This window comes from Ambystoma mexicanum, chromosome 1p, assembly GCF_040938575.1.
Source record: "Ambystoma mexicanum isolate Mex_15411 chromosome 1p, UKY_AmexF1_1, whole genome shotgun sequence".
In the NCBI taxonomy this organism is placed as follows: Eukaryota; Metazoa; Chordata; class Amphibia; order Caudata; family Ambystomatidae; genus Ambystoma; species Ambystoma mexicanum.
In genome coordinates this window covers 17,713,961-17,741,680 of record NC_090921.1, presented here as the reverse complement: position 1 = coordinate 17,741,680, position 27,720 = coordinate 17,713,961, and the positions used below count along the sequence as shown (strand labels likewise).

Here is a 27,720-nt window from a genome sequence, read left to right as displayed (position 1 = left end):
CCTAATAGCCTTCTCCAATATACGTGCCTCCAATTTATGTAAAAGTATTCTTGTGGATTGGCCTGGCAATCGCAATCCATATAAAATGAACAGGTTCAATTACTCTATATAAGCAGTTCTTCTATACATAAAAAACAATCTCTTACATAGTCCTTGATGGCTTTATACATAATAAATAGTATCTTGCCTCTTAATTTTGGCCATGGAGAATTGTATTATAGCATCTATATTTCGGAGGTCGGCTCGGCTCTATCTGTTTTTGTCACCGTAAGTCAAATAGCCAAGATAAGAAACTTCTCTAACTTTCAGCAATGCCTTATTGTACATAAGCCAATTATTACATGTGGACATGTGATTATTATATATATTTTTTTAGGTGAAGAACATTACAGAATATTTATTTACATAATATAAATATTAATATCCCGGTATGGGCGCTCATATATTATGCACATGACGTTGACGAGTGGTGCAAACCTACTTTAAATGTTCAGGATAATTGAGTCATCTGTGTAGGTAAACCACGCTAAATTATTGTGTGAAAGTATCTTACTCTGTCTAATTCCTCCCCCAAATCAGGTCTAAATTATGGGAGCAAGAACAGTGCCTTTCTTGAGCCCTCGCTCTGTCTGTATTAAATGCGTAAATAAACCACTTTGACTTAGATGGATCCTTACAACGGTTTCTTTATGGAGAAAAACAATTGGTCTAAGTAGGCCCCCAGGAATCCCCAAAGTATGCAGTTTGTGCTACAGGACATATTGATTAACATTTCAAATGCTGCAACAAATCGAAGTATGCTAGAAATACCTGCAGCATGTTGGGTACCTTAGCCGCATACTTAATACTTTGTAGCACAAAAAATGTTAACATTCGTTCCTAGGCCCTTTCTAAATCTTGCTTTTTGTATACTGAGTATTTTTGCATTTGTTGCCCAAAATTCCAATTACCTAAGGATTAAAGTGGCAAAAACTTTGTTAATCTCATCTATAACAGCAATTGGCTTATAGTTGTCAACACTAGAGCCTTGTTATAGATTGGAATAATATTGGACTCAGAGCAAGGGGTCGGGATAATAGATTCTTGTATATTATTGTAAACCACCTGTAACATGTGTACGCGCATGGGAGGATTAGCCTTTAATGAAATGTTGGCTAAGTCATCCGGACCCAGAGCTCTAGATCGTTTTGTGTTTCCGGGTGACTGCATGAATTTTATCTTGGGCAAAAGGCCCCTCCCAGTTTGACAGTAAATGCTACTGAAAGGGTAGGCCGGCTTTATCTGGTCTAGAGTAATTTCCTTTTAAATATATCGTCTTTTCCTTTTGCCAAAATGGGATTGATCTGTTCTCCCCTACTGGATCTTACAATTTAGGTAATCTACGCCGAAATGCTACATGTTCATCATTTCAATCGATTGTTATATTTTCTAAATATTATGATTTAACTATTTATTTATTTGTATTGCGCCAGAGCCCGCAGGCATCAGGGTGCATACAGTAAGACAGAGACAGATGGAGATGACGAACAGTGGGCACAGGACAGGCACAAATAACTGTAAGCTGCTGCCGAAGAGGATATTAACCTAGAGGGTAAAGCGAGCAATTATATTGAAAGAGGAAGGGTTTCAGCCTCTTTCGGATGGCAAGGTGGTTGGTCGCTAGCCTGAGACTGAGAGGGAGCTGGTTCCAATTTGCTGCAGTGCAGTTTGGGAAGGCCCTTCCCAATCCAATCCGTGTTTGTTTTTGTATGTCGGACTAGTTATTCTAATCTGAGAGTCCGGTTAGGTTTATAAGCACTGATTTTGTTTTTCAGATAGGCAGGGGCTTTTCCAAACAAGCACTTGTGTGTCAGTCAGTGATTTGAATTGTATGCGTTCTTCCACTTTCAGCCAGTGGGCTTCACGCCTGGCTTCACTGATATGATCTGATCTGGCTTTTTGTTTAATAGTTCTAATCGTCTTTTTTTGGATCTGTTGGAATTTATGCATGTTTTGTTTACTGGCTCCTGCTAAGCGTGCATTTCCACAGTCTAGGCGAGATGGAATGGTCGCTCTAGCTTTGTGGTGCAGTTTTTCTCGCTGAGCAGTGGTCTAATTGCCTTGAGAAGTCTAATGTAGTAAGCGCAGTTTTTGCTCACATACATTGCTTGGGCATCGGCATTTAGAGAGGCTTCTAGAGTTTTGACCTTGTTCGATACCTCAATGTGGGTGTCTTTGATTTTAAATGCTTGGTACACTGGAGGAAGTTTGGCTCGTGCTTGTGTAGATCCAAAGACCATGAGCTCCGTCTTATTGCTATTCAAGCACATCCAGTTGATGTCCATCCAGTCCTCTATGCTGTTGTAGAGGCCGTTTAGCAGTGTACTGTCCTTGGCGTGATCTCCGCTCAGTTCCATGACAAGCTGAGTGTCGTCAGCGTAGTTCGTAAAGAATACCTGGACCTGATCGATCAGTTCGCACAAGAGTCGGATGTACAGATTGTAAAGCAGAGGAGAGAGACTCTTTTTTTTTTTTTTTTTTTTTTTCTTTTTTCTTTTTTTTAATTTATTTTTTAAAAATGTTAAGGACCTCTGGTTTCTATTTTGTCACTTTTGTTTGTATCTGTTCTATCTAAATGGCATAGGGGCCTAATAACCTTGAGCACCCTTTGGCTCATATTTAGGCCAGCTATGCCTAGTGCTGATACAGTCTGTGCTAAAAAAAAAAGGGGGAGGCCAATGCTTACAGTTAAACGTTTAATCACTTCTGTGTAGTGTCTGGCTGAGAAACAATATCAGATATTCTAAGCTATCCCATCAAAAACAGAAAAATATTTTCAGTACTTTGTACACTTTTGCTGACCAGCGTATAGCATTATGTTTCTGTGTAACCACTATGGAAACTAATGGTGGGCAGCTATCCACCCGTGTGGTCTGTGCACGTAACTTCATGATTACAGGGGAGTGATCACTGTAACCAGTACGGTCCACCAACAGTGTCTAGCCTTTCATCTATATTTCTACCAAGGTAACCATGTAATCTAACATAATCCCATTTGTCCGAGTCCACTTCATTGGTTTATCACCTACCATTCGTCCATTTAACACTATTTGGTTCCATTGATTACATCGTTTAGGCCACCTTTTACCTTGCTTCTTACCGACTTCGTGCATTGTGTCTCCAATACTTGAGTGTTGGAGATTACACCATAACTAATCAAATCCTGCATTATATCAGGACACAGCATATTAAAGTCTCCTACTAACATAATATTAGGTGACCCAGTAGTACTAGTCACCGTACTAATATTGGGCAACCGAATTCTTTACTATCTTGCTTCCACACATTGATGGTGGACTGCAGATATTAATTGTCAAATTAGTTGCACGTCCCAATTTATAAAGTCAAATGTACCCCCCTACAGCTAGACATTGTATACTTATTTCTTTTGCCTGCATTTGCTTTGCTGATGAGACTTCTGTTAATAAACCACCAGACAGAGCAAAAGTTACAAAACCATCTAAATGCAATGAGTCATCCAGGTTTCTTGCCAACAATGCAATGTGTCGTAAGGGACTTTAACACGTTCTTGGGCTTCAAAAAGATATTCTAGTGCCTCTTGTTGCACGAGAGGGGCTTGGATTCAGTGTTGGGAGCTCATTGTAACACAAGCATGGAAGACAATGTGCAACCAAGACCAATCGGTGGCGTCTCTTTGATCTACAATGCACATATCCTGGTGAGTTCCATGTGATTATCTCAGTCTCCACATTATTATACAGTAAGCCATTGTCTGTACCTCTCCTGCTTGGAGTAATGTCCTTGTGCACATCACAGCTCATTTTTCTGAAAAGTATAGCTTCATTTATAATCATATCTGCCACAATAGTAGATAAAAAATGCCCTGCAATACGTGATGCATTATCCTCGTATGAAAACCCCAAGTCAATATCTTTCGATACGATTATCCTGAGATTTAGAATCTCGTATAGTAGGAATAGTAGAGATATCCTGTTAAGTGACATTTCTTTTGATTCATCCAAACGAGCTCCAAATGCTTAACACCAAACACTCGGATGCCACCGATTTGCTCCTATTTTAATTCTATTGTTTGTCTGCGTCCGTATCGCACAATGCTGAATTGAATACCAATCATTGATCTAAAAGTACATCTTCCGCCACCTCCTTATATTGGTTAGTTGCATTGGTATTTTCATATCCCTTATCCTCTCTGTGTATAAGCTTTACTATATCTTGCCTCGCATGATGTAGGACAGTGTTTTCTATCATTATCAAGGCTTCTTTAGCCGTATTTCCCCTCCGCTCTTCTCCAATAGTGTGTAGAATTGTCATTGTCTACAAGAACCCTCTCCTCTCTATCATTTATTGGCTTTGTTTTTTCTTCTTTTCATCTGAATTAAAGTGTAGTCATCTTGATGATGCTTGTTTATGGTGTAATTCGTCGTATCAATCGGTTGGTGTGGCTGTTTGGACCTTTTTTAGTCTTGCACTGCTTTTTCCTTTGTTTGTTGGGCCTTTCCATCGGCCTTGGGGAATTATTGTTTTGTATATTTTTCTCGTTATTAGCTGATGGCTTTTTCATTTTATCACTCACATATGTATTACGATTTCTAGCCACTGCACTTGATGTGTCCAATGAGTCACTTCTAGACTGAGAGAAGTTATTGAAGCTCAGTGTCGCACTCCATCTACTTTCTGTGAGAAACCTGAAGGTGTCTCACTTTCTAGTCCCCGGGGATCTGTCATCCAGTTGGCCAGGACACAGCCATCACTATTGGATCCACAGTTCCTGGGGGTGGACCAGTAAGGGGGGGGGGGTTCACATGGATGAGGGGTCTTCAAGAAGTGGGACACCGACGGGTGATACGCGGTACCCCCTTCCTTATAACACCTTTACCCCATCCTATTCCATAGGATATTCAAAACCTCTACCCCTCTCCTTTTCCAACACAAACACTTTCCTACACTGTGACAAACAACGGACTAACACCAGAGCCATTTCTGCCTGACCCTTGTGTTGGGGCATGTGTGTTAGTCAGGTAATTGACAATAACCACACACCTGATGGCCTTTTACCTTCTCCACATGGATAAAAGGCGGAGCACGAGAGCACACTACGAGCCAGGCCGAATGCACAAGGAAGCAGCTATTCCGCACCAGCAGTTCAAGCGGAGGAGAAGGGCGGCGAGACCTGAAACGACGACGAGGGCATTGCCCTTTTTAACACAGACCGCGAAACCTCAGAAAAGGGAATCGCAAGACCGCGGTGGACAGCTGGCGTGTGGCGTGACTGGTGTCAACAGTGCACGGGGTCTCCTGCTTTGATAACACAGGTGGGGAGGCATGCTGGCTACCGTGGTACCGTCCTTGACTCCAGAAGCAAGACAAGCAACAGGTTCAGCACACCCGGTGAGTCGGAGAAAGCTGATAGCAAACCAAACTGTGTTGAGCCCAAGCTTGCAATTGGCAACATTTATATGAACGCAAGGAACTTGTGAACAAAGATCGTGTGTGTGTGTGTTTGAAAATTTTGCAAAGCTCAGAAAAGAACCTGCTGCAGTTCAGGCGCCACAGCAGTGCTCATTCGAAGGACTCTGACTGGCTCCTTTTGTTTTGAAACTACAAGTACCACAAGGCCCTAGGAGAGGGTGGCGTGAGGTGTTGTGGTGCTACAAGGGTCACGTCAAATCCCTTGTACAATCAAAAGTCTCTGACCCATTACCAAGAGAAAGCAAGGGGAAGGGAAACCACGCTTTCTGATGAGATTGGGAACATTGTGAACTAAGGCAAGTGTGAACTCGATGGAGGGATGCCGAAAGAAAGCAAGGGGAATGGAACCCCGCTTTCTGATGAGATGAGCAAATCATGAACTGCATTAGTAAAGTTAACATTGTGTTAAAATGGCTATGTGAACCCGACGGAGGCATGCCAAGAGAAGTAAATCCTGCATAGAGATAAAAGCAAAGTGACTGTGAAATTGGCAAATGTGAACCCGGTTGAGGGATGCCTGCGAATCTGGATGAAGCATGATACACCCGAGAACATTGTGTTGATATTGAGAGGGAAAGTCTGTAGTGAACCCGACGGCAGGAGGCCCACGTCGCAAGAAGGATCAGAACCCAACAGGGGGAGATCAAGGGGCGAAGAGCAATCGTCCAAGTTGCAAGATCAACAAAGGAACTTTTGTTTGTTGTTTTGGTCCTGTAGGCATTCAAAGGCAAGAGACTTTGTAGAAAAGAGACTTGGCCCCTGAGGGTCCTGGTATCGTTGAATGGAATAGTGAACCTCATGCTGGGAAAGCCCAGGAGTGTGCTGTACGGGGAAGGCCTGCCTTGTCCTGTGTTTAAAACATGGGGAAGGGAGACCCAGCCATATCATCCTGATTTATAATTCTGTAAACACTTCTTTCTTTAGTGGTAAGGATTGACAGTAGGTTTATCAGTATAGGCCCTTTTTATTTGACAAGACACCACTAGGACTGCCTTATTATTATGTGATGGTTGTAGCTTGCTCCCATCTTAGATTAAGGTTTGGATTAGGCATTTGTCTTACCCATTTATACAGATTAATAAACACCCTTGTACTGTGATTAATTGTCTGTCTTTACTGTTGCCACCATGAGTTCCTTACATTTCTTCTAAAGGTTTCATTGAAACAATTGTTTTGTTATCATCATTGAAATGATTAGGCGTGAAATTGGATCTTTCCCTTCGCTCACGAGCACTCATTGTAGTTAATTGACCTCTCGGTCCGTTCGCACACAGCATATACAAATCGTTAAGCAGGTCCGTTTGAAAAGTAAATGCTTTAGCTAAAACTTCAAAAATTCCACCAAAGAAATTACAACCATATGCACAGCACCCAATGTAGACTTGGTTGGCAAACAATTAGTTGAAGACTAATTCAAAATAAGTGAGTAGTGAAGTTTGAGGCTTTATTGTGTTTGCACTATGAGATGTCCTGATCTCTGCTTAAACACATGCGTAAAAGTGAGGATTCAAGGTGCCCTACCCATACAGTCTGAATAATGCGACTTAGTGAGGGAGTCGCCACTTGTGACTTAGAATTTCCTGTGATTCTGGTGTTGTGTTTTTCTTCTCTCCGCTACTATGCCCACTGCTCCCCTGTGCCCTGCTCACTATACAATTCGCAAACGAACCTGACACTGATGGGAGGGAGTTTGATTACATTACCACAAGATGCATATAAAGAATAAATGGTAGCAATTTCACTTGTGTGTTGGCCCCTGATTCAAAGTCCATATCTTGTTTACCCATGCTGTGCATCTGGACCTTTTACTGACCTATTAATTATTTGTGAAATTGTGCAGGCAACTTGCCTTATTCCGCTGTAAAAATTTCAACTTGCGAGCTACTAGCCAGGCATGAAAAGTCACTTGCCACCTTAGTTCTATACATACCAACGGAACACTACTTAATACCCGACAAGAGTCCATAATTACTAGCCAATGATGAGTGCGCTTTTTTCACCCTGCCCTATTGGCAGTCTTTGTGCCTAATGCAGGGTCTTTATATTAGCTGTGACGAATCTGGAGACTTCGTCCCTTCAGCCCTAGGGAGGTGACCCCTCTCAGTAAAGCCCTCGCTAAGGCTTTCTGTCTTTTCCCCCTTCACCTCTGGCCATGCAGGTTGTCCCTTGCCCATCGTGGGACAGAGCATGCAGTTTTTCCAGCTACATAGTTCCGACCTCGGAACTTCTTTAAGACGGCTGCAGTCCCCTACCCTCTACAAGCTGCCTGTTGTGCCTGGAGGCACCCTGAATCATCCTGCAGCCCGATTGTCTACTACCTCCAGCAAATGCCGTGGCCCGGCCGAGCCATGAGGCGAAGCCAGGCCTGGCATCAAAGGCACAGCGTCTAAGGCTTCCTGTCTTTTCCCTGTTATTGCCAGATGTCCATATGGCTGCCTGTGGCCTTATCTACCCGGCCATCTTGTCCCCGGGTCGCCCCAGATACTATATCAGGTAAGATGCAAGTCTTATCATCGGATTACTATCTCTTCTCCCTCCTTTCTTTCACCGCTACTTTCTATCTGCCTCCCTTCTTGACGAGCGTCCTTTACTCACTAATACGCTCCTCCTCCATGGAACCCCCTCTCCTTTTGCCCAGTTTACACATACCAAGCGCCCTACCCTTTCTGCAACATCACTCCAACTTACCGAAAAAATCTGAACAGCTTCCACGTGTCCTACAGACTGTACTGGTGTTTTCTCACGCTGCATATTAAGTCATTACACTGTCATACGCTACTGAGGCTACAATCCGATGTATTGATGTCCAACCTAACGTTCTCATTCGCAACTGCCAATTGCTATGGTCTTATGTGCTGCAGTGAGTGCACCCCCCAAACCCCTGGTCGCATATGTTGTAGTGTGTGCACCGCTCTCCCCCTGGTCGCATGTATTGTAGTGCGTATCCCTATTCCGGTCGCCGGTGCTGCATTGATCGCCTGCATTGTAGTGTGTGTGCACCCCCACCCATCCTCCACCCCCCACCCATCCTCCACCAGTCCTCGCATTTGTATGTAGCTGCCGCCCTGCAGCATGGGGCAGGCGCCATGTATCTGCTCCCCTATCTTGACTCTGCGTTTGTTTGTAGCTGCTGCCCTGCAACATGGGCAGGCACCATGTATTTGCCTAAAGACTTGATATTATATCTGTGGACTGCTGCCCCCTAACAATCATATCATGAGGGGTTGTCCCTATAGATGTGATAAACCAATTACTTGTATTTTGCACTTAGCATAAGACGTGTATGTAACCCACTTCTTTCACTTCCGTCTGTAACCTGAAGCACTCATTGTAACTGCATTCTTAAGTTAAAGCGCCTTGATACCTCGGGGTTTTGTGCACTATATAAGTGTCTAAATAAATAATAGGGGTTTGGGAAAGCGGGACCTCACTGGAAGCGACTCTCCTCCAGGGTACAAGGGCTCCCACTCCCATGGGGAAATCCCTATACCTAGAGTATTATCTGCATACATGGGAGTAAGCAAGGCTGATACGCTTATATGTTGGACGCAAAACAACACCAACATTACCTCTGTTTGGCTGAAGGCAATGCTGAACTCTTGCGGGGAGACTTGGAAGATATTTTTGTAGGAAGACTGGGGGAAGGCAGATTGACTTCCTGAGATGTGATGTTTACAATATGTACATGGTTCCTGATGGTGGCCGACAAAAGGGTTGTAGCTGTGCACAGCAAAGGCTGAGTCACTCCCAGAGTGGTCAGCCAGTAGGGCAGTGTGATGCTGGAAATGCATCGGAGGGACAGGGCCTCCGTATCCTTGTCCTTTACTGCTTTTTATCGTGTGCTCTGTCGTGTTTTCCGCGCAGGAGTTCATGTGGGACTCCTGGCGGTGCAGCTCTCTCTTTTTTGGTCTGGTGAACAGACCCATGGGATACCCTTACGGCACCCATGGGTAGGGGTACAACCCTGTGCCCCTAGTGTATGTTTTTGGGCACCTGTGTGTGACCCACAGAGCAGGGTACAGGCTGGTGGCAGCTACATGCTGAATTGACTGGTGCCCTGAGCGTCCTCCATTTTGGATGCCCCAGCCCTGTCATTGGAATCGGTAGATTCCTGATGGAGACAAAATGGCCCCCATGGCCTCTTGCCTTTCATCGCCCGTTACCTTGATCTTCCCGAAGTCCCGGGAAGCCCTGACTCTCGCCCTTCCCCCTGACTGGCTGTTAAGGTGGAAGTTCCATATATGGTAGTGTGGGGAAGTGCTGACCAGACAGGCTGGAGCCTTCCCAACGACCGTATATTGTGGGTACGCCTGTGGGTGGGACTTGGGTGAATGAAGTGTGTGACGAATACCCATTCTATGTTGTGGGTGTCTAGTATCTGGTGCTTGAAACAATGACTGAGACAGCCATCCCCGAAACCCGTATGAATGCAGTGTGGAGTGTTGAATGGCTCGGTACTTGTCCCAATCCACATAACGTTTTGTGAGTGTCTGGAGAGAAGTGAATGGCCTGAATACCTTGTGTGCCTGATTAGCTGCCTGCATGAATGCCCTTAGTCGTGATTGGATAATTGAGTATGACCCAGCGGAATGAATGGGAGATCAACAGTATATCTGGGGACCTCTCACTGCTAGGAATCGTGTTCAGAAGCTGAAGTCCACTACGACGAGTAACTGAAGCTTGACCTTGTAGCCCTGCTGGACGAGAAGAATTGCTGTTGCTCTCCTTCACAATCTGAAAGCTGCTGTGCCTCCAAGGACTGACCGAGAGAGGACCTGGTAAGGCGCCCTCTTCCCAAGCTATGAGGGACCATTGTGCACCAGCAGATCTCTGCCAAAGCTACCTGGTAGACAGACCTTCGACAGGCTGCCGTCCCAAGACGGGGACCGGTGCAGAATCACAAAGAGAAGTGCCCGGACTGTTGTCCGCCACTTTCGACGACAGCCGTCGCCGACTGGAGCCGCCGTGCTCCCGTTTGCCTAAGAACTTTCGAATCGAAGGACGCTCTCGCCCGCATCGTTGCCACTGTATCCTGCTGGAGAAGGCCCGACGGTTGACGTGCCGAAGAGCATCCGCCGGTGGGTTTCCCGCCACCCAAAGACCACAGAGATGCCCTTGCTGGGCCACAGTTCTTCAAACTCTTTGTGGTCCAGAACTATCGACACCGAGGTGCCCCGCACGCCTCTTCCTTGCAGGAAGTTTACGCTTCCCCGTCAACGTTGTAGCTCGACCGGTTCTCCGTCGGACATTCGACCCGTGACTCCTGCCTTAAAGGGAGGGTACTCAAGAAGGGCCGTCCATTCCCCGACGAACGCTACAACGCCCAGGTACTTTGGGGTTGAAGAACTATTGGGAAGTCTATTGGGAACAATATATGGACTGGGCTTGTGATACATCTTTGCTTTACAGGTTGCCCAGGTGGGGGGGGGATCTCCACACAGAACTGTCTAGGTATCGGGGCCAGTATTCTGCCAATTGTTCCAACCAACTGCTTTCCTCATATTTTCTATTGTTGTTTTCCTTATTAATTTGATCTCTGTGACGTTTGTTTTATTTATTTATAGGGCGCCAGAAAACCCTTGGGTAGCTGGGCGCGCAGAATAACAAGCATACTTAGAACTTGGTTACAGGTTGCAGTGTTATCACATGTTGGTATTATATGTTATATACAGTAATTACATTATGTACATTCTTTACTTTACATTTAGGTACATATCATAAGCAGGAGATACATTAAGTCCATTTACATGATAGTGGATAGGAGCGTATGGTATCAGTACACAATGCGCAAAGTCTCAGGTTTTAAGGTCATTACGACGGAGCCAGGTGCGGGTATGGTGCCTGAAGCTGTTGTAGGATTGATCCCGTCTTAGTTCATCTGGTAGGGCATTCCAGTACTGAGCTGCTGGCACAGGGAAGCTATTGCCTCCTGTTTTTTTTAGTCGGAATCTTGGGGTTTGGGGGCAGAAAGAGTTGGCTGTTCTGGTTGGTCGTGAAGAGGTTTTTCTTATTATTCTGTCCCTGAGGTATGGGGGGGCAGCATTGTTCAGGCATTAGAATGTTAGCATGACAATTTTGAAGGTGATCCTATCGCTGATTTTTAGCCAGTTGTAGCTTCTACGCGCATTTGAAATGTGCTATCTGACTGGGAGGATCAAGGCCGTTCTGAGCGCGTTGTTTTGCAGGGTTTGGAGTTTATTGATGATGTATTTCTTAGCGCCTGCATAAAGTGCATTGCAGTAATCCAGTTTTGAGAGGATCAATGCATTGGCTAGGATGATGCAGCTAGCTGGTGAGAGGAAGGGTCTGCATGCTTTAATGAGTTTGCCGGTGTAGGCCGTGGATGTGGCCAGGGAGTTCACTTGTTTCCTTAGGGACAAGGTGAAGTCCAAGTAGAAACCAGGGGTCTTCACCTCTGTGGCGACGGGGATTATATTGCCGTCGATATTGAAGGAGCTGTAGTTGGAGTCGAGTTTTTTTTAAGTTGTTAGGTGAGCCTAGAATGAGGATCTGTTTTTTCGTCATTCAGGCAGAGGCCAGGGGTTGCTATCCATGCCTGAATGAGGGTGTACATTTTATTTACTAAAGCTGTATCCGTAGCGAAATTGCCCGAAAGGGGGATGAGGAGCTGGGTGTCGTTTGCATAATTGTGTAGATGACACCCATTCTGTCCAATTTGTCGAATAGAGGTTTAGTAAAGTTATTCTCCAGCATGGGGTCTGGCATGGATTCACATGCTCATGAATATTCCCCGTCGTCAGGCTGGGAATCCTCGGTAAAGAAAAAACCAGTATCAGTTTCGTTTCTGATCTGTCTTTCGTAGTAATAACCAATCACTGGTCTCTGCGTCATACTGACCACAGCCAATGACTGCCCTCTACCTAAGCACCGCCTCTGGCAGCCATCTTCAGATTTTTACCGCACGTTCATGTGTTGGGATCCTCGTGCTATTGCTCTCGAGCGTTAGTGCTATTTTTTCGCGCTTTTTCACAAAAACTTCGATTCTTTCGGTCAAAAGAGCCTCAAGCTCCACCGATCCTACATCCGATCAACGGGGACCCGTGTCGGATTCATCTGTGCCCCTCAAGGGTGAAGATTTCGTCGAGCTACACTTCGGAGGACTCCAGAAGCTTCTCAGGCCCGGTCTCGGAGATGGCCCAGGAGAAGGGAAGCTCGACGCCCGGAAAGCTGTTCAGGGCCTGCCCTGGATGCCAGCTGCAGAACGTCTTCAAGGAGGACGAACACTCTTTCTGCCTTTACTGCCTTCATGGGGACAAGACGCACGTGGAGAAGGACTGTGCGTTTTGCGGCAACATGTCGGAACGGACCATGAAGGACCGCCATCAACGTCTCGCCAGCTGGCTGGAGGGTAAGAGCCCGTCTGGCGAGAAGAAGAAGAAATCTGAGCGGTCTTCTAAGACCTTTGAGGGCGCGACGGGGGCCCAACATAAGGCCAAGCACCGCGAGTCCGCTGGCACCGGGAGCGCCGAACGGTCGGGCTCTACGGGCGCCAGGCAGGGCGCACCCTCCCCGGCACCATCAACCACGAGCCAACGCTCTGGGTCGGGTAAGAGGAAGGCCGAGCACCCGGCGAAGCTCCTGGAGAGACCCCGGTCGAGCTCTAAGGCAGAGGAGGAGCGTGGCAGTGCCCCCTCCCTCAAGGATAAGGCGGTGAGCGCACCTAAGGTGGTGAAGGCCTTGATCCATTCGACCAAGCCCTCTATCGAAACGGTCGCGGCGGCCCTGGCCCAGCCTGTGGAGGCTGCACCAGTGGTGGCGGCCTCGGGGCCCAGAATCTCCCTGCCTCCTCGGAGGGAGTCTTCTTTCGTGCCCATCGATAGGACCCCCGTGAAACCCTCCGTGGGGAAGAAGGGGGGGCAGGGCGTCGTCGTAGATTCGGCCTCAACCTCAGAAGAGGAACTGATCGAGGTCTTAAGCCACGGCCTAGGCGTGGAACAAGACCAGCCCGTCGGAATGGGCCCCGACGCAGGTGACGACGACGACATCGTCGAGGATACCGACGGGGCCCCTGCTCGCCCGTCGGATTCCCCTCTGCCAGCGCCGCAAGACAACTCAGCGGCCATTTTGTTGGCTATACAGTCCTTATGCTCCGAGATAAGGACGAGACTACCGTTACCGACGGAGGAACCTCTCCCGTCGGGGGATCCAGAACCGGGACCTTCTGGTGTTCCCCCTACCAAGAAAAGAAGGATCCATCCACCGCCTCCTTTTCAACCGTCGCGCCCCGTCCAGCCCTCCTCCCCGTCCACCCGAGGGGATGATACGGGGACTGACACGGCAGCGACGGGTACGGACGACGAGGCATACGACGAGGATTTTCCGTCGTCGCCTCCCCCCAGGGCTTCTCCGCCCGACGAGATTGGATCGTTCCACTCAATGATCGCCAGGGCATCCGAGCTTTTCCAACTCTGCCCTGAGGAGAAGAAAAAGGAAGGCTTCCTTTACCAACGGCGCGAGACCAAGAGGAAGACGGTCCTCGCAGTGCCTCTGTTGGACGACATTTGGGATGAGGGCCTTTCCCTCCTCAAGAACCCTTCCACGACGCCAGCGAAAAGAGACCGGTACGAGAAAAAGTACCGGGTCCCGGACTCGGCCCCCCTATGCCTCCGGGCGCAGCCTACCCCGGACTCCGTCGTCTCCGCGGCAGCCAGGAAGAAAGCGGGGGGGGGTGCGGCCTCCACGTCGACTTCCCCGCCGGACGGCGAGGGAAAGAAATTGGATGCCATGGGACGCAGAGTCATCTCGTCGGCGGCGACGACGATTAAAGCGGCCAACGCCTTGGCTATCGTGGCCCGCTACGACAGGGAACTCTGGTACAAGATAGCTCCCCTGCTGGATTTTCTGCCGGACGACAAGAGGGCGGAGGCCCTTGAGATCCTGCAGGAAGGTGAGGTGGCCTCGGACCACGCCATCACCGTGGCGACGGACATCGCCGACACTGGGTTCCGCCAGATGGGCAACGGCGTTTGCCTTCGACGTCGCGGATGGCTCAAGGCTACGGACTTTCGGCAGGACGTCCAGACCAGGGTCCTGGACATGCCCTTCGACGGGAACAACCTGTTTGGGAAGACAGTGGACGATTCCCTTCAGGCCATCAAGGCGGATACTGAGACGGCCCGGGCCCTTGGAGTACTGCAGCAACGGCGGACGCCCTTTCGGAGCGGCGGAGGCAAGGGCGCCTCCAAAGGTTCCAGCGGCGGTTTCGCTTCCTACCGTCAAGCGGCCCGCTCGTCGTCGCAAGAGGCCTACAGAGGACGAGGCAAGTCTGGCGGCCCCCGCCGTCGTCGCCAAGGAGGCCAAGGCGGCAAGGCCGCGTCCAAGCAGGATTGAACCGGCCGTGGGGTCGGGCCCCCACCGAAGCACCCCGGTGGGAGGCCGGCTGGCGGGCTTCGTCAGCGTGTGGGAGTCCATCTCCACCGACCGTTGGGTGCTGGACGCCCTGGCCCGGGGCCACGCGCTCGAGTTTCAAAGAAGGTGCCCGCGCGTCCCCCCCGTGGCCAGGAAAGAACTTCACGTCCCTCAACTTCTCCTGGAGGTAAAGGCGATGCTCAGAAAGGGCGCCATCGAACTCGTCCCAAAGAGGCTTCGGGGCTCCGGAGTCTACTCGCGTTACTTCCTCGTGAAGAAGAAGACGGGAGGATGGCGCCCCATCCTGGACCTGCGACGCCTGAACAAGTTCATCAAGGCGCAGAAGTTCCGGATGGTCACCCTCCAGCACGTCCTGGGTCAGCTGGAGGAAGGAGACTTCCTATCGTCGTTGGATTTGGAGGATGCCTACTTCCACATTCCCATCCTAAAGGGGCACCGAAAATTCCTCAGATTCGTGGTCCAAGGGCGTCATTACCAGTTCAAAGCCCTTCCCTTCGGACTGCAGTCGGCACCCAGGGTTTTCACCAAGTGCCTCGCACCGGTGGCGGCGCAGCTGCGCCGCGAGGGGATTCACGTCTACCCCTACCTGGACGACTGGCTCATCCGCGCCAAGACGAGGGAGCTCGCCGTGGTCCACACGGCAAGGACCGTCCAACTCCTCACGGACCTGGGATTCTCCGTGAACTACGCCAAATCCCACCTGGTGCCCGCGCAAGTCGCACTGTTTCTGGGAGCGAGGCTCGACACAGTGTCCCTTCTGGCCTCCCCGTCGGAGGAGAGGACCAGGACCATCTTGGGCAAGGTGCAACGGATGTTGGTGGCCGACGCGGCCAAGGTGAGGTCCATCAAGTCCCTCCTCGGGATGATGTCTTCCTGCATCTACCTCATTCCCATGTGCAGGCTCCGGATGCGCCCGTTGCAAGAGTTCCTGGATGCGCGCTGGATCCAGACGACGGGCAGCTTCGAGGAAAGGATCAAGCTCGACGAGAGTTTCCGACGAGCGATACGGTGGTGGGGCACCCGCGCGCATCTGACGGCGGGCATGGACTTCCAGACCCCAGCCCACCAGGTGACTGTGACCACGGATGCCTCCCTAGAAGGGTGGGGAGCGCACACCGAAAATCTGCACGCAAGGGGACTCTGGCTCCCGACGGAGAAGTCCCTGCATATCAACGTCCTGGAGCTCCGTGCAGTGTTTTGGGCCCTCAGGTCCTTCCTTCCGTCCCTCAAGGGCAAGGTGGTGAGGATCTTCACCGACAACACCACCACCATGTTTTACATCAGGAAACAGGGCGGAACCAGGTCCCCAGCGCTGTCCAAGGAGGCGCAGGACCTGTGGCATTGGGCCGTCGCCCAAGGGATTCTTCTGGTGCCGTTTCATCTGGCAGGGATAAAAAACACCATCGCCGACTCACTCAGCAGGGAGCTGCGCTCGTGCCACGAGTGGGAACTACGGCAGGATCTGGTGGATCGCCTCTTCCGACGGTGGGGCACACCCCAGATCGACCTGTTCGCGACGGCGACGAACACCAAGTGCCGGAGGTTCGCCAGCAGGTTTCCCCAGACGAGGAGCATGGGCGATGCTTTCTCGTTCCCCTGGGAGGGCCTGTTCCTCTACGCGTTCCCTCCCTTGCCTCTGCTAATCCGGCTCGTCAACCAGCTCAAGAGGTCACGGTGCAGGATGATCCTCGTCGCACCTGCGTGGCCGAGGCAGATATGGTTCCCGGACCTTCTGGACTTGTCGGCGTCCCCGCCAATCAAGCTGCCGGCGGACGCGGATCTACTCTCCAGGGAAGGAGGCGCCATCCTCCACCACGACCCGAAGTCGCTGAACTTGCAGGCCTGGCTCCTGCAGCGCTAGAGTTTGGAGGATACGACATACCGGCCGACTGCAGAGAGGTTCTTGCAAAGGCCAGGGCGTCCTCGACTCTTAAATGCTACGGACACAAATGGAAGAGGTTCTCTGTCTGGTGCCACGCACAGAAGATTAACCCTCTACGGATTACGGCTCCCCAAGTGCTGCCGTACCTGCTGACGCTGGCCAAAGCTGGTCTGGCACACGCGTCCATCAAGATTCATCTTGCTGCGATCTCCCGATACACCAGAACCACGGGCCGGACGTCCTTGTGGTCTCATCGTCTGGTGAAAGAGTTCATGAAGGGACTGTTCAGATCGTTCCCGCCGGTGAAGGCTCCGGCCCCGGCGTGGGAGCTCAACGTGGTACTGACCAAACTCATGGGACCTCCGTTCGAGCCTCTGCACTCGGCCCCGTTGAAGTTTCTATCGTGGAAAACAGCTTTTCTCGTGGCCATCACCTCCGCACGACGAGTGGGAGAGATCCAGGCCCTTTCCTGCAAGGCCCCGTACTTGACTTTCCACGACACGAGGGTAGTGCTCAGGACGCACCCCTCCTTCATGCCCAAGGTACCGTCGGACTTTCATCTCAACGAACCCTTGGTGTTACCTGTGTTCTTCCCGTCGCCTTCGTCGCCGGCTGAGAGGACTTTGCACTCGCTGGATGTAGCTAGAGCGCTGAAGTTCTACGTGGACCGCACGAAAGGTTTTCGGAAGACGTCACAACTCTTTGTGAACTTTGGACCTGTCAATCAGGGGAAGGCTCTCTCGAAGGCTTCCATCTCCAGATGGCTCTCCGGCTGTATCATGTACTGTCACCGGTTGGCAAACCGACCGCTGCCTGGCCGTCCGAGAGCCCATTCCACCAGAGCGATCGCAGCTACCACGGCGTTCCTATCTGGTGTGCCCCTGCTGGACATATGCAGGGCTGCTACGTGGAGGTCGACGCACACCTTCACGAAATTCTACTGCGTCGACCGGGATTCCAGGGAGGAGTCCAGGGTCGGCCAAGCAGTGCTGCGCAACCTGTTCGCCTGAGGTGAGCCTGGTGAGGAGGTAAGATGCTTAATGTTGAGTTGATGTGATGCTTAATGTTGAGCCTTTGCCACCTCCCGTGGTTGTGCATGTGTGTACTGCTATGTATTCTTTATTCATGAGCATGTGAATCCATGCCAGACCCCATGCTGGAGAAGGAACAAGTTACTTACCTGTAACTGTTGTTCTCCAGCATGGGTCTGGCATGGATTCACATGCGAACCCTCCCGCCTACCCCTCTGCGGCTCTTCACTTGGTCATACTGCCACTTCACGTGCTTCCAAATCTGAAGATGGCTGCCAGAGGCGGTGCTTAGGTAGAGGGCAGTCATTGGCTGTGGTCAGTATGACGCAGAGACCAGTGATTGGTTATTACTACGAAAGACAGATCAGAAACGAAACTGATACTGGTTTTTTCTTTACCGAGGATTCCCAGCCTGACGACGGGGAATATTCATGAGCATGTGAATCCATGCCAGACCCATGCTGGAGAACAACAGTTACAGGTAAGTAACTTGTTCCTTATACATCATTGGCGAGACACAAGAGCCCTGTGGGACTCCACATGTTGTCTGGATAGGGTCTGCAGAGTCTAAAGTGGAGAAGACTTGCATGCTTCTGTTGTCGAGAAAGGATTGGATCCAGGCTATGGCTTCACTTGAGAAGTGGGCGGCTGACGCTAGGTGTTTGCAGAGTACTGCGTGGTCCACTAGGTCAAAAGCCGCCGACAGATCAAGGAGGAGTAGCATAGCTGTGTTTCCTTTGTTGTTGAGCTCGTCAATTTGGGCTTTGAGATCTATAAGTGCGGTCTCCGTGCCATGCTGAGGTCTGAAGCGTGATTGACGAGTGCCGAGGAGTTGGTTGGTCTCTAGGTATTTTTGGATTTGGAGATAGGCCACTATGTCAATTATCTTCAGGAGGAAAGGGACAGTAGTGATGGGCCTATAGTTGGTGGGGATGGAGGGGTCCAGGGTTTGTTTGTTTGTTTTTTTAGCAGGGGGAGAACCCAGCACTTTTTTTTTTCTTTTTTCTTTTTTTTTTTTGAGCTACTTGGGACTGTGCTAGATGAGAAGGAGGCGTTGATAAGTTTGGTGACGAACGGGTCTAGGTCTCTGGCGGCATCCTTGATTATCTGGGCCGGGCAGTGACCGCCTTTGCAGTTTGAAGGTTTTAGTGAGGCAATGATTTTTTCATGAGTAGAAACCTTAGCGAATTTCAAAGGTGTTAAGCTAAGATTGGGAGTAGTCGTGGGTGTGGGCGTACTGGGGGTTTCGCTGATGGGGAGCAAGGCTTTTTTTAGGGTAATTTTGGATTGTAAACTTTTCACTTTATTAGCAAGGGCATTTTGGATATTGGTACACCATTGCTAGTTTTTGGGTACATTATCGGGTGGTGGTATGGGAGATTCAAGTTCTCGCAGGATTGCAAATGATTCCTTTGAATTGGAGCACGCGTTGGAGATTCTGTTGTTATAGATGTCTTTTTTAGCTTGAATGATAGTTTTCTTGTAGTTGGTAGCGCATCGTTTGAGTTGAAGTTTGTTTTCAGCTGTGGGGGTGTGTCACGATGCCTGCCCCCGGAAAGCCAGACCAGGCCCAGCAACCCCGGAAGCAGGCATCATGCCACTTGAAGCATGCCCAAAAACCCCAGCTCTTTGGCTACAGTCCTGGCGACTATGGCGCCAGGCTCATAAGAATAAAGTCAGTCCTGGCACCATGGGCGCCAGGCTCATTACAGAAATTTTACCTGATGCAGACCATGCTGCACGAAGTCACAAGCCAAATGAGGCTTAAAGGGACTACTTTACCTCAGGGACTCCTTTCCTCTCGGACGGGGCTGTGGAAGAATACTTACCTGGGACTTCTTCCAAGGCTATTTAAGCCACACCCGGACAGCCACACGTGCTTCGCGTTATTCTGCTTGCTGCAGCGTAACGCTCACTGTGTCTTCAGCAGCTCCAGTCTTCAGCCACGCCCGCTTCAGTCCTGGAACACCTGGAACAAGAAAAGGAGAAGGAGAAGAGGTCAGAACAAAACCCTTACCTGAATCCTTGATCCAGCACATCGTCGATCTGGAAGAGAGAAGCCTTCTCAGGTGCATTGCCACGCACCTCGCAGAGCCGCGCTGAACTCACCAACCGAGGCTGCATTCCTTTACTCCTTCGCGAACCCAGCATCTCCAGGCCATTTTTCAACACCTGGGGAAGACAAGAACAGATAGGTGAGCAAGGGCAATACAAATCACCCCCAAAGACTTACCTGATTACCACAGGGGGGTACTCACCTCATCTCGGGTCGGCGCAGTCAATACCGCATCACCGCCGCACCCCGGCCCCTAAGGGGAAAAAACAAGGACAATACAACCTAACCCCAGAGACTTACCTGATTTATCACAGGGGGGAACTCGCCTCATTTCGGGTCGGCACAGTTAATTCTGCATCATCGCTGTACCCCGGCCCCAAAGGGGAGAACCACAATAGACTTACCAGGATCTTACCAATTGCCACTTGGAACTCTTCTGACGGTTTAAATCCACAACCTGCAAGGAATCTGGCAGAGTGAAGATCAGACCTTTGAACTCTTACGAACAATTGGACTTGGAGTCAATACTGGAATTCACCAATTCCTCCACGCCAGTGAAGTAACTGGTCGACTACGCGCCCCTGCGCTCAACGCAGGATGGAGAGCTCATCTTTCCAAATCTTCAGGTGAGATTAAGAGGGAACTTCAGGAGTGTTCAGTCGGCAGACAAGGGGAGTGGGAAGGCGTGTTAACGCTCAGATTACGGGAGGTCTGTCCAGTCTGTCATCTCGGCTCTACATGTTACTTTGGTGGAAGCAACAGCGCGCCAGTCCAGATCGACGCCCCCGTGGGAATCAGGTGGGCGTAACAGGGTGTGACGCCATACAGCATACATTTAACCTGAGTACAGTTGATGTACTTTAATGAGATCTGCTAATAATGGTGGTACCATGTTAGAACTGTATATATTTACCATTGTTGATTTTCTGAGCACAAAGTGAGTTATTGTGATAGTGTACATAACCTTGAATATTAATTATATAAAGACTGTGCTTTAACCGATACAGTGTGCGGACATTCCTTGTGGGTGCTTGGGGACTACACTGTACTTAAGAACCAGCCTGCATCACCTCCTGAGAAGCTAGGCCTTGATTGCTCAACCACGTACCAATAATAGAGAATCTTGGCTGTGGTCCTCTGTGCCTCTCCTCTACCATATAGAGAGCGGAAGTACAGACACCCCCCCCCCCTCCGGCGTCTTTACAGACAGCCTTGTCCCATTCGCACCTTTATGGAGTTTAATTGCGGTCCCGATTGTTAGGGAGATTTATCATTGCCATGCTTCATCCCTTCTCCTAGTGAGACCCCGAGCACTTTTTGCTGGACTGCTGGGCCTTTTTCTTTCTGTCCTGAATGAGGGGAGTCTTTTGTCCACTCTTTCATTCTTATTTTCTGACTTTTGGGAATTCTGTTCTGTGTTTTACCGTTACTGTGGAGTCTACTTTCCTCCATATCTCTTTTAAGGCATCTGTATTTTAATTTTGAGCACACCGCTCCTTATGGACAGTGTTGCTGGGACCCCTTTGGGTTCTCCTTTGAGATTCTTTTGTTTATCCTCACTCCCCTGCCCTTTGTCTTCCAGAGTGCCTGAATGGAACACGTTTTCACTGGGGGTGGGGGGCAGGGAGGAAGGGGCTGGCTGTCCTAATTAGACAGCCACCCCCCCCCTTTCTGTAAAATGCTGAGAGAGTTTGCAGAGGAGTGTGTGGGAAAACTGAATAAAAGGTGAGATTTCTGAGGTGAAAGGCAAGTCGACCACTGGAACAGAAGAACCAAAGTTGAAGTTGCCCAGAGACGGCTTCGGACCCTTGCGACCACTGCTGTCCTGACCCTGTTTTTTTAACGAACAGAGGAGCTTCGAAGAAGACTGCTCCTTGCCTTTGACTGGTGGGCGCAACCAGCCCTGAGACAAACTACAAATTGAGATATTTCCTGAGGTGCTGTGCCTCTTCAGAGCTGCAGACGATGAAAACAGGAGACCTCCGACCCATTTGCAGTGCAACGTCTTTGTGAGGCCGAACCTGTCCAGAACTTCGACGTCCAGTTGGATCTCCAGAGGCATGATCTGACTCATCTAAGTCTCTTCACCAGAGTGCAGGACTTCAGAAGCAAAGAAGATTGACCAAGCAAATGCTGTCATATGTTGGTGCTGAGAAAAGGGCGCCAAAACTGTAGACCGACCAAGAAGACTGAAGAAATCTGTGCTAAGGGTCATCCCTGCTGCTGAGGGATTACCCATGACATAATCGATTCCGATATGACCGAGGGAGAATGACCCCAGCGTGCCAGCTTGTGTCCCTTTTATGGAGTCTTTGCAGGGTCCCCCTCGTTGTGTTGTATTGCCACGTAACTTATCCTGGAGACTGAAAGTATCCTGAGGAACCTTTGCTGTTCTGCTTCTTCTTGAGACTTTGAATCCTCTCCTACACTGACATTTTCGTATAGTTAGGGATGGGACTTTAAAAACGTTAGCCTGAAAAGTGTCTCTAGAACGTTAAGCTCTGCTACTGTATGATTGACCAACCTTCTTCATTCCTAAAAGACTGTATCCTATGTGGTTTTGCTAACTAAATACTATTACTGTATATCTGTGAAGTTACGCAAGTGTGCAGTAGTACCGATAATACGGTAAAACTGTCATTAGTGTCAAATTCTGTACTGCAAGCAACTATCCTTTTTGAAGCAATGGCCTTTGAAAAATATGATTAAGAATTCTTATGTGTTGGTTAAGTGAATTATGTATGTATCTACTTTCCTTGTGTAAATATAATAAATGGATATTTTAATATAACATGTTATGTGTAAGTGTTACTTTGGAGTATTGTATTTACTGGGTTCATTGTACTTGCATACAGCTCACATCCTCCTCATAAGATAAGCCTGGCTGCTCTGCCAAATTCCTTTGGGTAGAACAGACGTATACTAAGAGCTGGGGACCCCTGTACACCAGGGGATAGTTTTAGGTCAAGTGGACTTTAGGAAAACTTGTAACATCGATCCAGACCTTTCCTAAGCGACAGAACCGGGTTTAAGTTGTTTAGTTTTGGCTGCTACCCAGATCACCTCTGTGTTCTTGGCAGCTCACAGCAAACATTGAGGCTAACAGCACTTTGCCCATCCGCACTTCCGACTGGGCAACGACTGACTTGTTCCACCCATCTCACCCCGTTTAAGCAATGTGCGTCGGCTGGTGATGCCTCAACCATCTGCTGGATTTTCTATAATATTAAACCTTTTAATTAAACAATGTCCCAATAAATCGCCAAAGCAATGTAGCAAAATAAAATATACATTTTATTTTTAGTAATTAGTCCGCACCAAAAATACATTTAACACAATAGATGGACATTTTCCCTAAATGTGTAAAGAAATAAGAACAAAGGCTGGAGCACTGCAGTTGGGATGTGAAAAACGTGTTGATCCAGCGAAGAAGAAAATATTGTAAAACTATCTGAACTTGTAAAATCGGAAAACCAGATGGAAGGACGAATAGTAAGCATTTAGTGCCTCATTTTTAAAGTCCTTTTAAATTACATGGCGGCAGCCCCTCCATGGATTCTGCATTCTGCATGCACAGCTGGTCAGACACCTTGCCAAATAGTCCCTTAGGAAAAGGGTAGGGGCCACTTTGAACATTATTTCCAGGGCCTCCCCTGGCAGACATGGGGTTCCCTGTTTGTTTTTACGCGCAGTGCACACGCTCTTAAATGCCTCCACCCGTGTAAGTGTATGGCTGGGGGGTTTGCATACATTTCTGGGGGATCCAATAGCTTCTGGCAGATTCAGCATTTCCTCTAAAGCGCAGCGGGTGGGGTGGGGTGGGAGTGCACCAGACAAACACAAATGACCCGTTTTGCACGTGTGTATTTTACTGATTTCTTCTTTTTCTCGTTTTTGGTTTTAGTTTTACTCTCCTGCGATTCTACAACCCTGTGTATATATTTCCTATGCCCAGTTCACTAAATAGTCCTAGCAGTCCATCTTGTCCACGACTCTCCCTCCATTTTGGACAATCCTGCATTGCCTTTAGTCTCGCATTTTCCCTCTCGAGTGTATGATGTGTATATATTTTGCTAAATCTGTGATTTATTATTTTATTTAAACTTTCTTTTACAGGCCCCAGTTTCCTTCCAGGAATTTGCGTCCCATTTCTCTAAAGAAGAGTGGAGTCTTTTGCACGAATGGCAGACACAACTATATGGGAATTTGATGAAGGAAATTCACCAAGCGTTGGCTTCTCTCGGTAAAGTCACTTTCATTAGGACTTCCTTATTTATACATTTCGCGGTTTTGTACTGCCTTTGCATCTGACAGCCACTTCAACCAATGTATCGAGTATTTAAGGGTTAGAGAGTCTGGAGCACTAGCGCTTGCACTCCAGTCCAGTCTAGTCCAGTTGGGCCACCTGGTAGTGGAGACTGATTAGAATGCTCATGTGCTATGCTGAAGTCCAGTTTGGCTAGCTGGTGGTGGAGACTGGTTAGAATTCTCATGTGCCATGCTGAAGTCCAGTTGGGCCACCTGGTAGTGGAGACTGGTTAGAATGCTCATGTGCCATGCTGAAGTCCAGTTTGGCCACCTGGTAGTGGAGACTGGTTACAATGCTCATGTGCTATTCTGATAATGCTGTCCACCAAGTTTTGCTTGGGTCGGGAAGTAGGTTGGCTTACTGGGTTGTGCCAAGTACCTCTATGAGTAACGGAATATGGTGTTATGACTTCCAGGTGCATGGCTTGACATTAGCGGGGGTCGTGGAGCCCTATGGCTCCTTGTACACAGAAGAGCATCTGTGTGTAACCCGTAAGACTCGCAATGGGGTTAAAAGAAGCTGGAGGCACCAGATACCAGGCTCTAGTTAGACTTTCTTTGGTTGGTTCCTGCTTCTCAATCATGCCAGTCTGAAGGGTGGACATGCCCACAGTCTTAAGCATCCTATAATTGCCAGTTCCCCACAGACTCTGCCTGCAGCCTCAGAATGAAAGGCACATGTTTCTGCCCTCACTCAATTTCCTTCCTCTGCATAACCCTGGCTCCTCCCACAAGAGGCGTCATCTGCCGATGGCCAGTGCTCCTCCACATCAGGTCCCAGTTGGACAGGTGTGTTGCCGAAGATGTGCTGAATTCAGGTAAGAGTGCAGGAAGTGTGAGGGATTAGAGTGTGCCTAAGTGTACAAGCCGCTACCCATTGCCACTTATATGCTACTTACAGTCTCACTGGCCTGTCAGTCTTAATGTGACCGAGTGAAGAGTTCTGCACTTACTCAGGCTATAAAATGAATTGGACCAAGTCTGCAGGATGCCAACATCAAAGGTGGTCAGGAGCTGACATCGTGGCCTCCCTGTGAGATGGGAAGTGAAGGATGCACCTTGGCACTGACCTTCAAATACTGAGTGGTGTGAAGCACATCCTGGACTGGTCCAAGTGGAAATCTTGCTGGGTATAAATCTAGCTCATGATGGAGCAGCATATTTAGGCCAGTGGTGACTACATCACTCTGCCACAGCTGTCAGCCGAGAGCAGGCAGCCAGTACGCAACATGAAAAGGCAGCTGGAGTTGTCGCAGAGAAGTCTGATCGGGATTGGGTATAGTTCAGCAAAGTAGCTTGGGGCACACCGATCTGCCAGCATTCAGACTGGAACTGGCAAAGGAGGCAGATTCATAGCTCACCCTGCCCTTCTGCATACGTTAAAACCGTCTCTTTACTATCACTTAAAGCACTGCCACATTTGGGTCAAGTTGAGCACTAGAAAAGCAAACTTAGAATAGGTACCGAAAAAGTTTGGTGGAAGAGTAGTGACAGGAGTGTGGGCAGGAGGGAGGGTATAGTGACAGGAGTGTGGGCAGGAGGGAGGGTATAGTGACAGGAGTGTGGGCAGGAGGGAGGGTATAGTGACAGGAGTGTGGGCAGGAGGGAGGGAATAGTGACCAGTGTGGGCAGGAGGGAGGGAATAGTGACCAGTGTGGGCAGGAGGGAGGGAATAGTGACCAGTGTGGGCAGGAGGGAGGGAATAGTGACCAGTGTGGGCAGGAGGGAGGGAATAGTGACCAGTGTGGGCAGGAGGGAGGGAATAGTGACCAGTGTGGGCAGGAGGGAGGGAATAGTGACGAGTGTGGGCTGAGGGAGGGAATAGTGACGAGTGTGGGCTGAGGGAGGGAATAGAGACGAGTGTGGGCTGAGGGAGGGAATAGAGACGAGTGTGGGCTGAGGGAGGGAATAGAGACGAGTGTGGGCTGAGGGAGGGAATGGTGTCGAGTGTGGGCTGAGGGAGGGAATGGTGTCGAGTGTGGGCTGAGGGTGGGAATAGTGAACAGGAGTGTGGGCAGGAACACTGGAATAGTAACGGGAGTGTGCAGGAGGTTTAAAACCAAAATCTTGTAACTGTAAATAAGATAAGACCATCAGACAAGGAGGCAAGTATAAACTAGAGTTTATTTGCTTCAAGCAGTCCCAGGTTCAACACAACAATGTGCAATTTACAGAAAAGAAAGCCCGTCCTTTATGCACCCCAGTTTACGTGAGTTCTGAGGTGAGTGCTACGTCATAGATTCTTCACAGCTTCCTTCACCGTATAGGGTTTTCTGTGAAAACATACATTCGTCAGTGATTTCATGCCAGTACATTCTAACTTTCTAACCTTACAAGACAACAAACTGTTGCACTGAAGGAAAACGTTCCTACCACTATTATCTTTGTTTTCATGACCAAAGGTTACTGTGCATTGGTGTCTTACAGTTTATTTAGGACAACCCTTTCCTGGTACATACAGAACATCTCGCGTCATATGTTGTTAGTATGTGCATTTGTGAGACCCAGGCAATTTAGCAGTTCCAGACGGGAAGGCACCCCATATATCTTATCGGGCATGGTCGTGGCTGTTCAAGACCAAGGCTGTATAAACAATGAGCTCATCTTTCTTTGCAACATTTCTGTGTGGCTCAGCTTTTCTGTGCGGTGAACATATTCCTTCCAGGTCTAAATAGGAGTTGGCAAAATGGAATGGAAAGTATGAAACAAAAATGGAGGAGCTTAAGTCTAACCTGAATAAATGTGCATTTTCACAAACCCTCCTTTTAGCCTAAGCTAACCCATTTTGTTTCTACATCATATGTGTGTACATCGATCTTCATACATTTCTGAATTTCCATATCCTGCATAATTAGTACATTTGTCACATTCCCAGGGGACACACTTTCAGGTTGTAAGTGTTTCAGAGCTCTAGAACAGCACTGGCATAGCATAGATCCTAAAGCAGGTAAACATTGCATGCAACAGCAGCAGACAATGGCAACAGTGATCATAGCAAGGACAAAGTATTTTCCAACCCCATGTAGTAAACAAATTCCAAGTCCAAAAGTACCGATGTCCCAGTTGCCTTCGTTAACATGAATTTACAACCCCAATGTGTGTAACCTCTTAATAGCCTGATACACAGTACGGGAGGAGTCTGCTACGTAAGCGCAGCTAGATACCATTTTACAAACCCCTCTTTCAGCTAGCATTGTGTCCAGTACCATCTTATTTTGAAGTAGAACCAGCCGAATAGCCCTCCGTTGTAATGTCATATTAAATGGTATATCATCATTCATTAATCGTTCTTCTAATACTTGTGCCAACATTCTAATATCTCAAGAGTTTATTGCCGAGCCCCAAAAGGGAATTATCGCTTTTGACACATCCCTTAATATTTGGCCAGCTGTTTTGTCAGCGATATCCCCCCTGGGGCGGTGTTTCGATATATCTGAGGTTGATGTCAAATAAATCCCTGGTAACAGTATCCCCAAAGAACATGTTCCCTTCCAATCTTTGGGTAACCATGGATATGCTTGCTTCCCGCACACACAGTTAATTTATTTATTTAGCATTTGTAG

At 48.8% G+C, this 27,720-nt stretch overlaps 1 protein-coding gene across 3 annotated transcripts in view; it reads left to right on the top strand.

Moving 5' to 3' along the window:
• Window positions 1-27,720, top strand: part of LOC138563937 (zinc finger protein 211-like) — a 145,544-nt gene that overhangs the window by 20,735 nt on the left and 97,089 nt on the right. For all 3 annotated transcript variants that reach the window (XM_069642874.1, XM_069642876.1, XM_069642875.1), the window contains exon 2: window positions 23,966-24,092. In XM_069642874.1, the coding sequence (XP_069498975.1) occupies window positions 23,966-24,092 (127 nt within the window). The remainder of the gene's footprint in view (window positions 1-23,965; window positions 24,093-27,720) is intronic.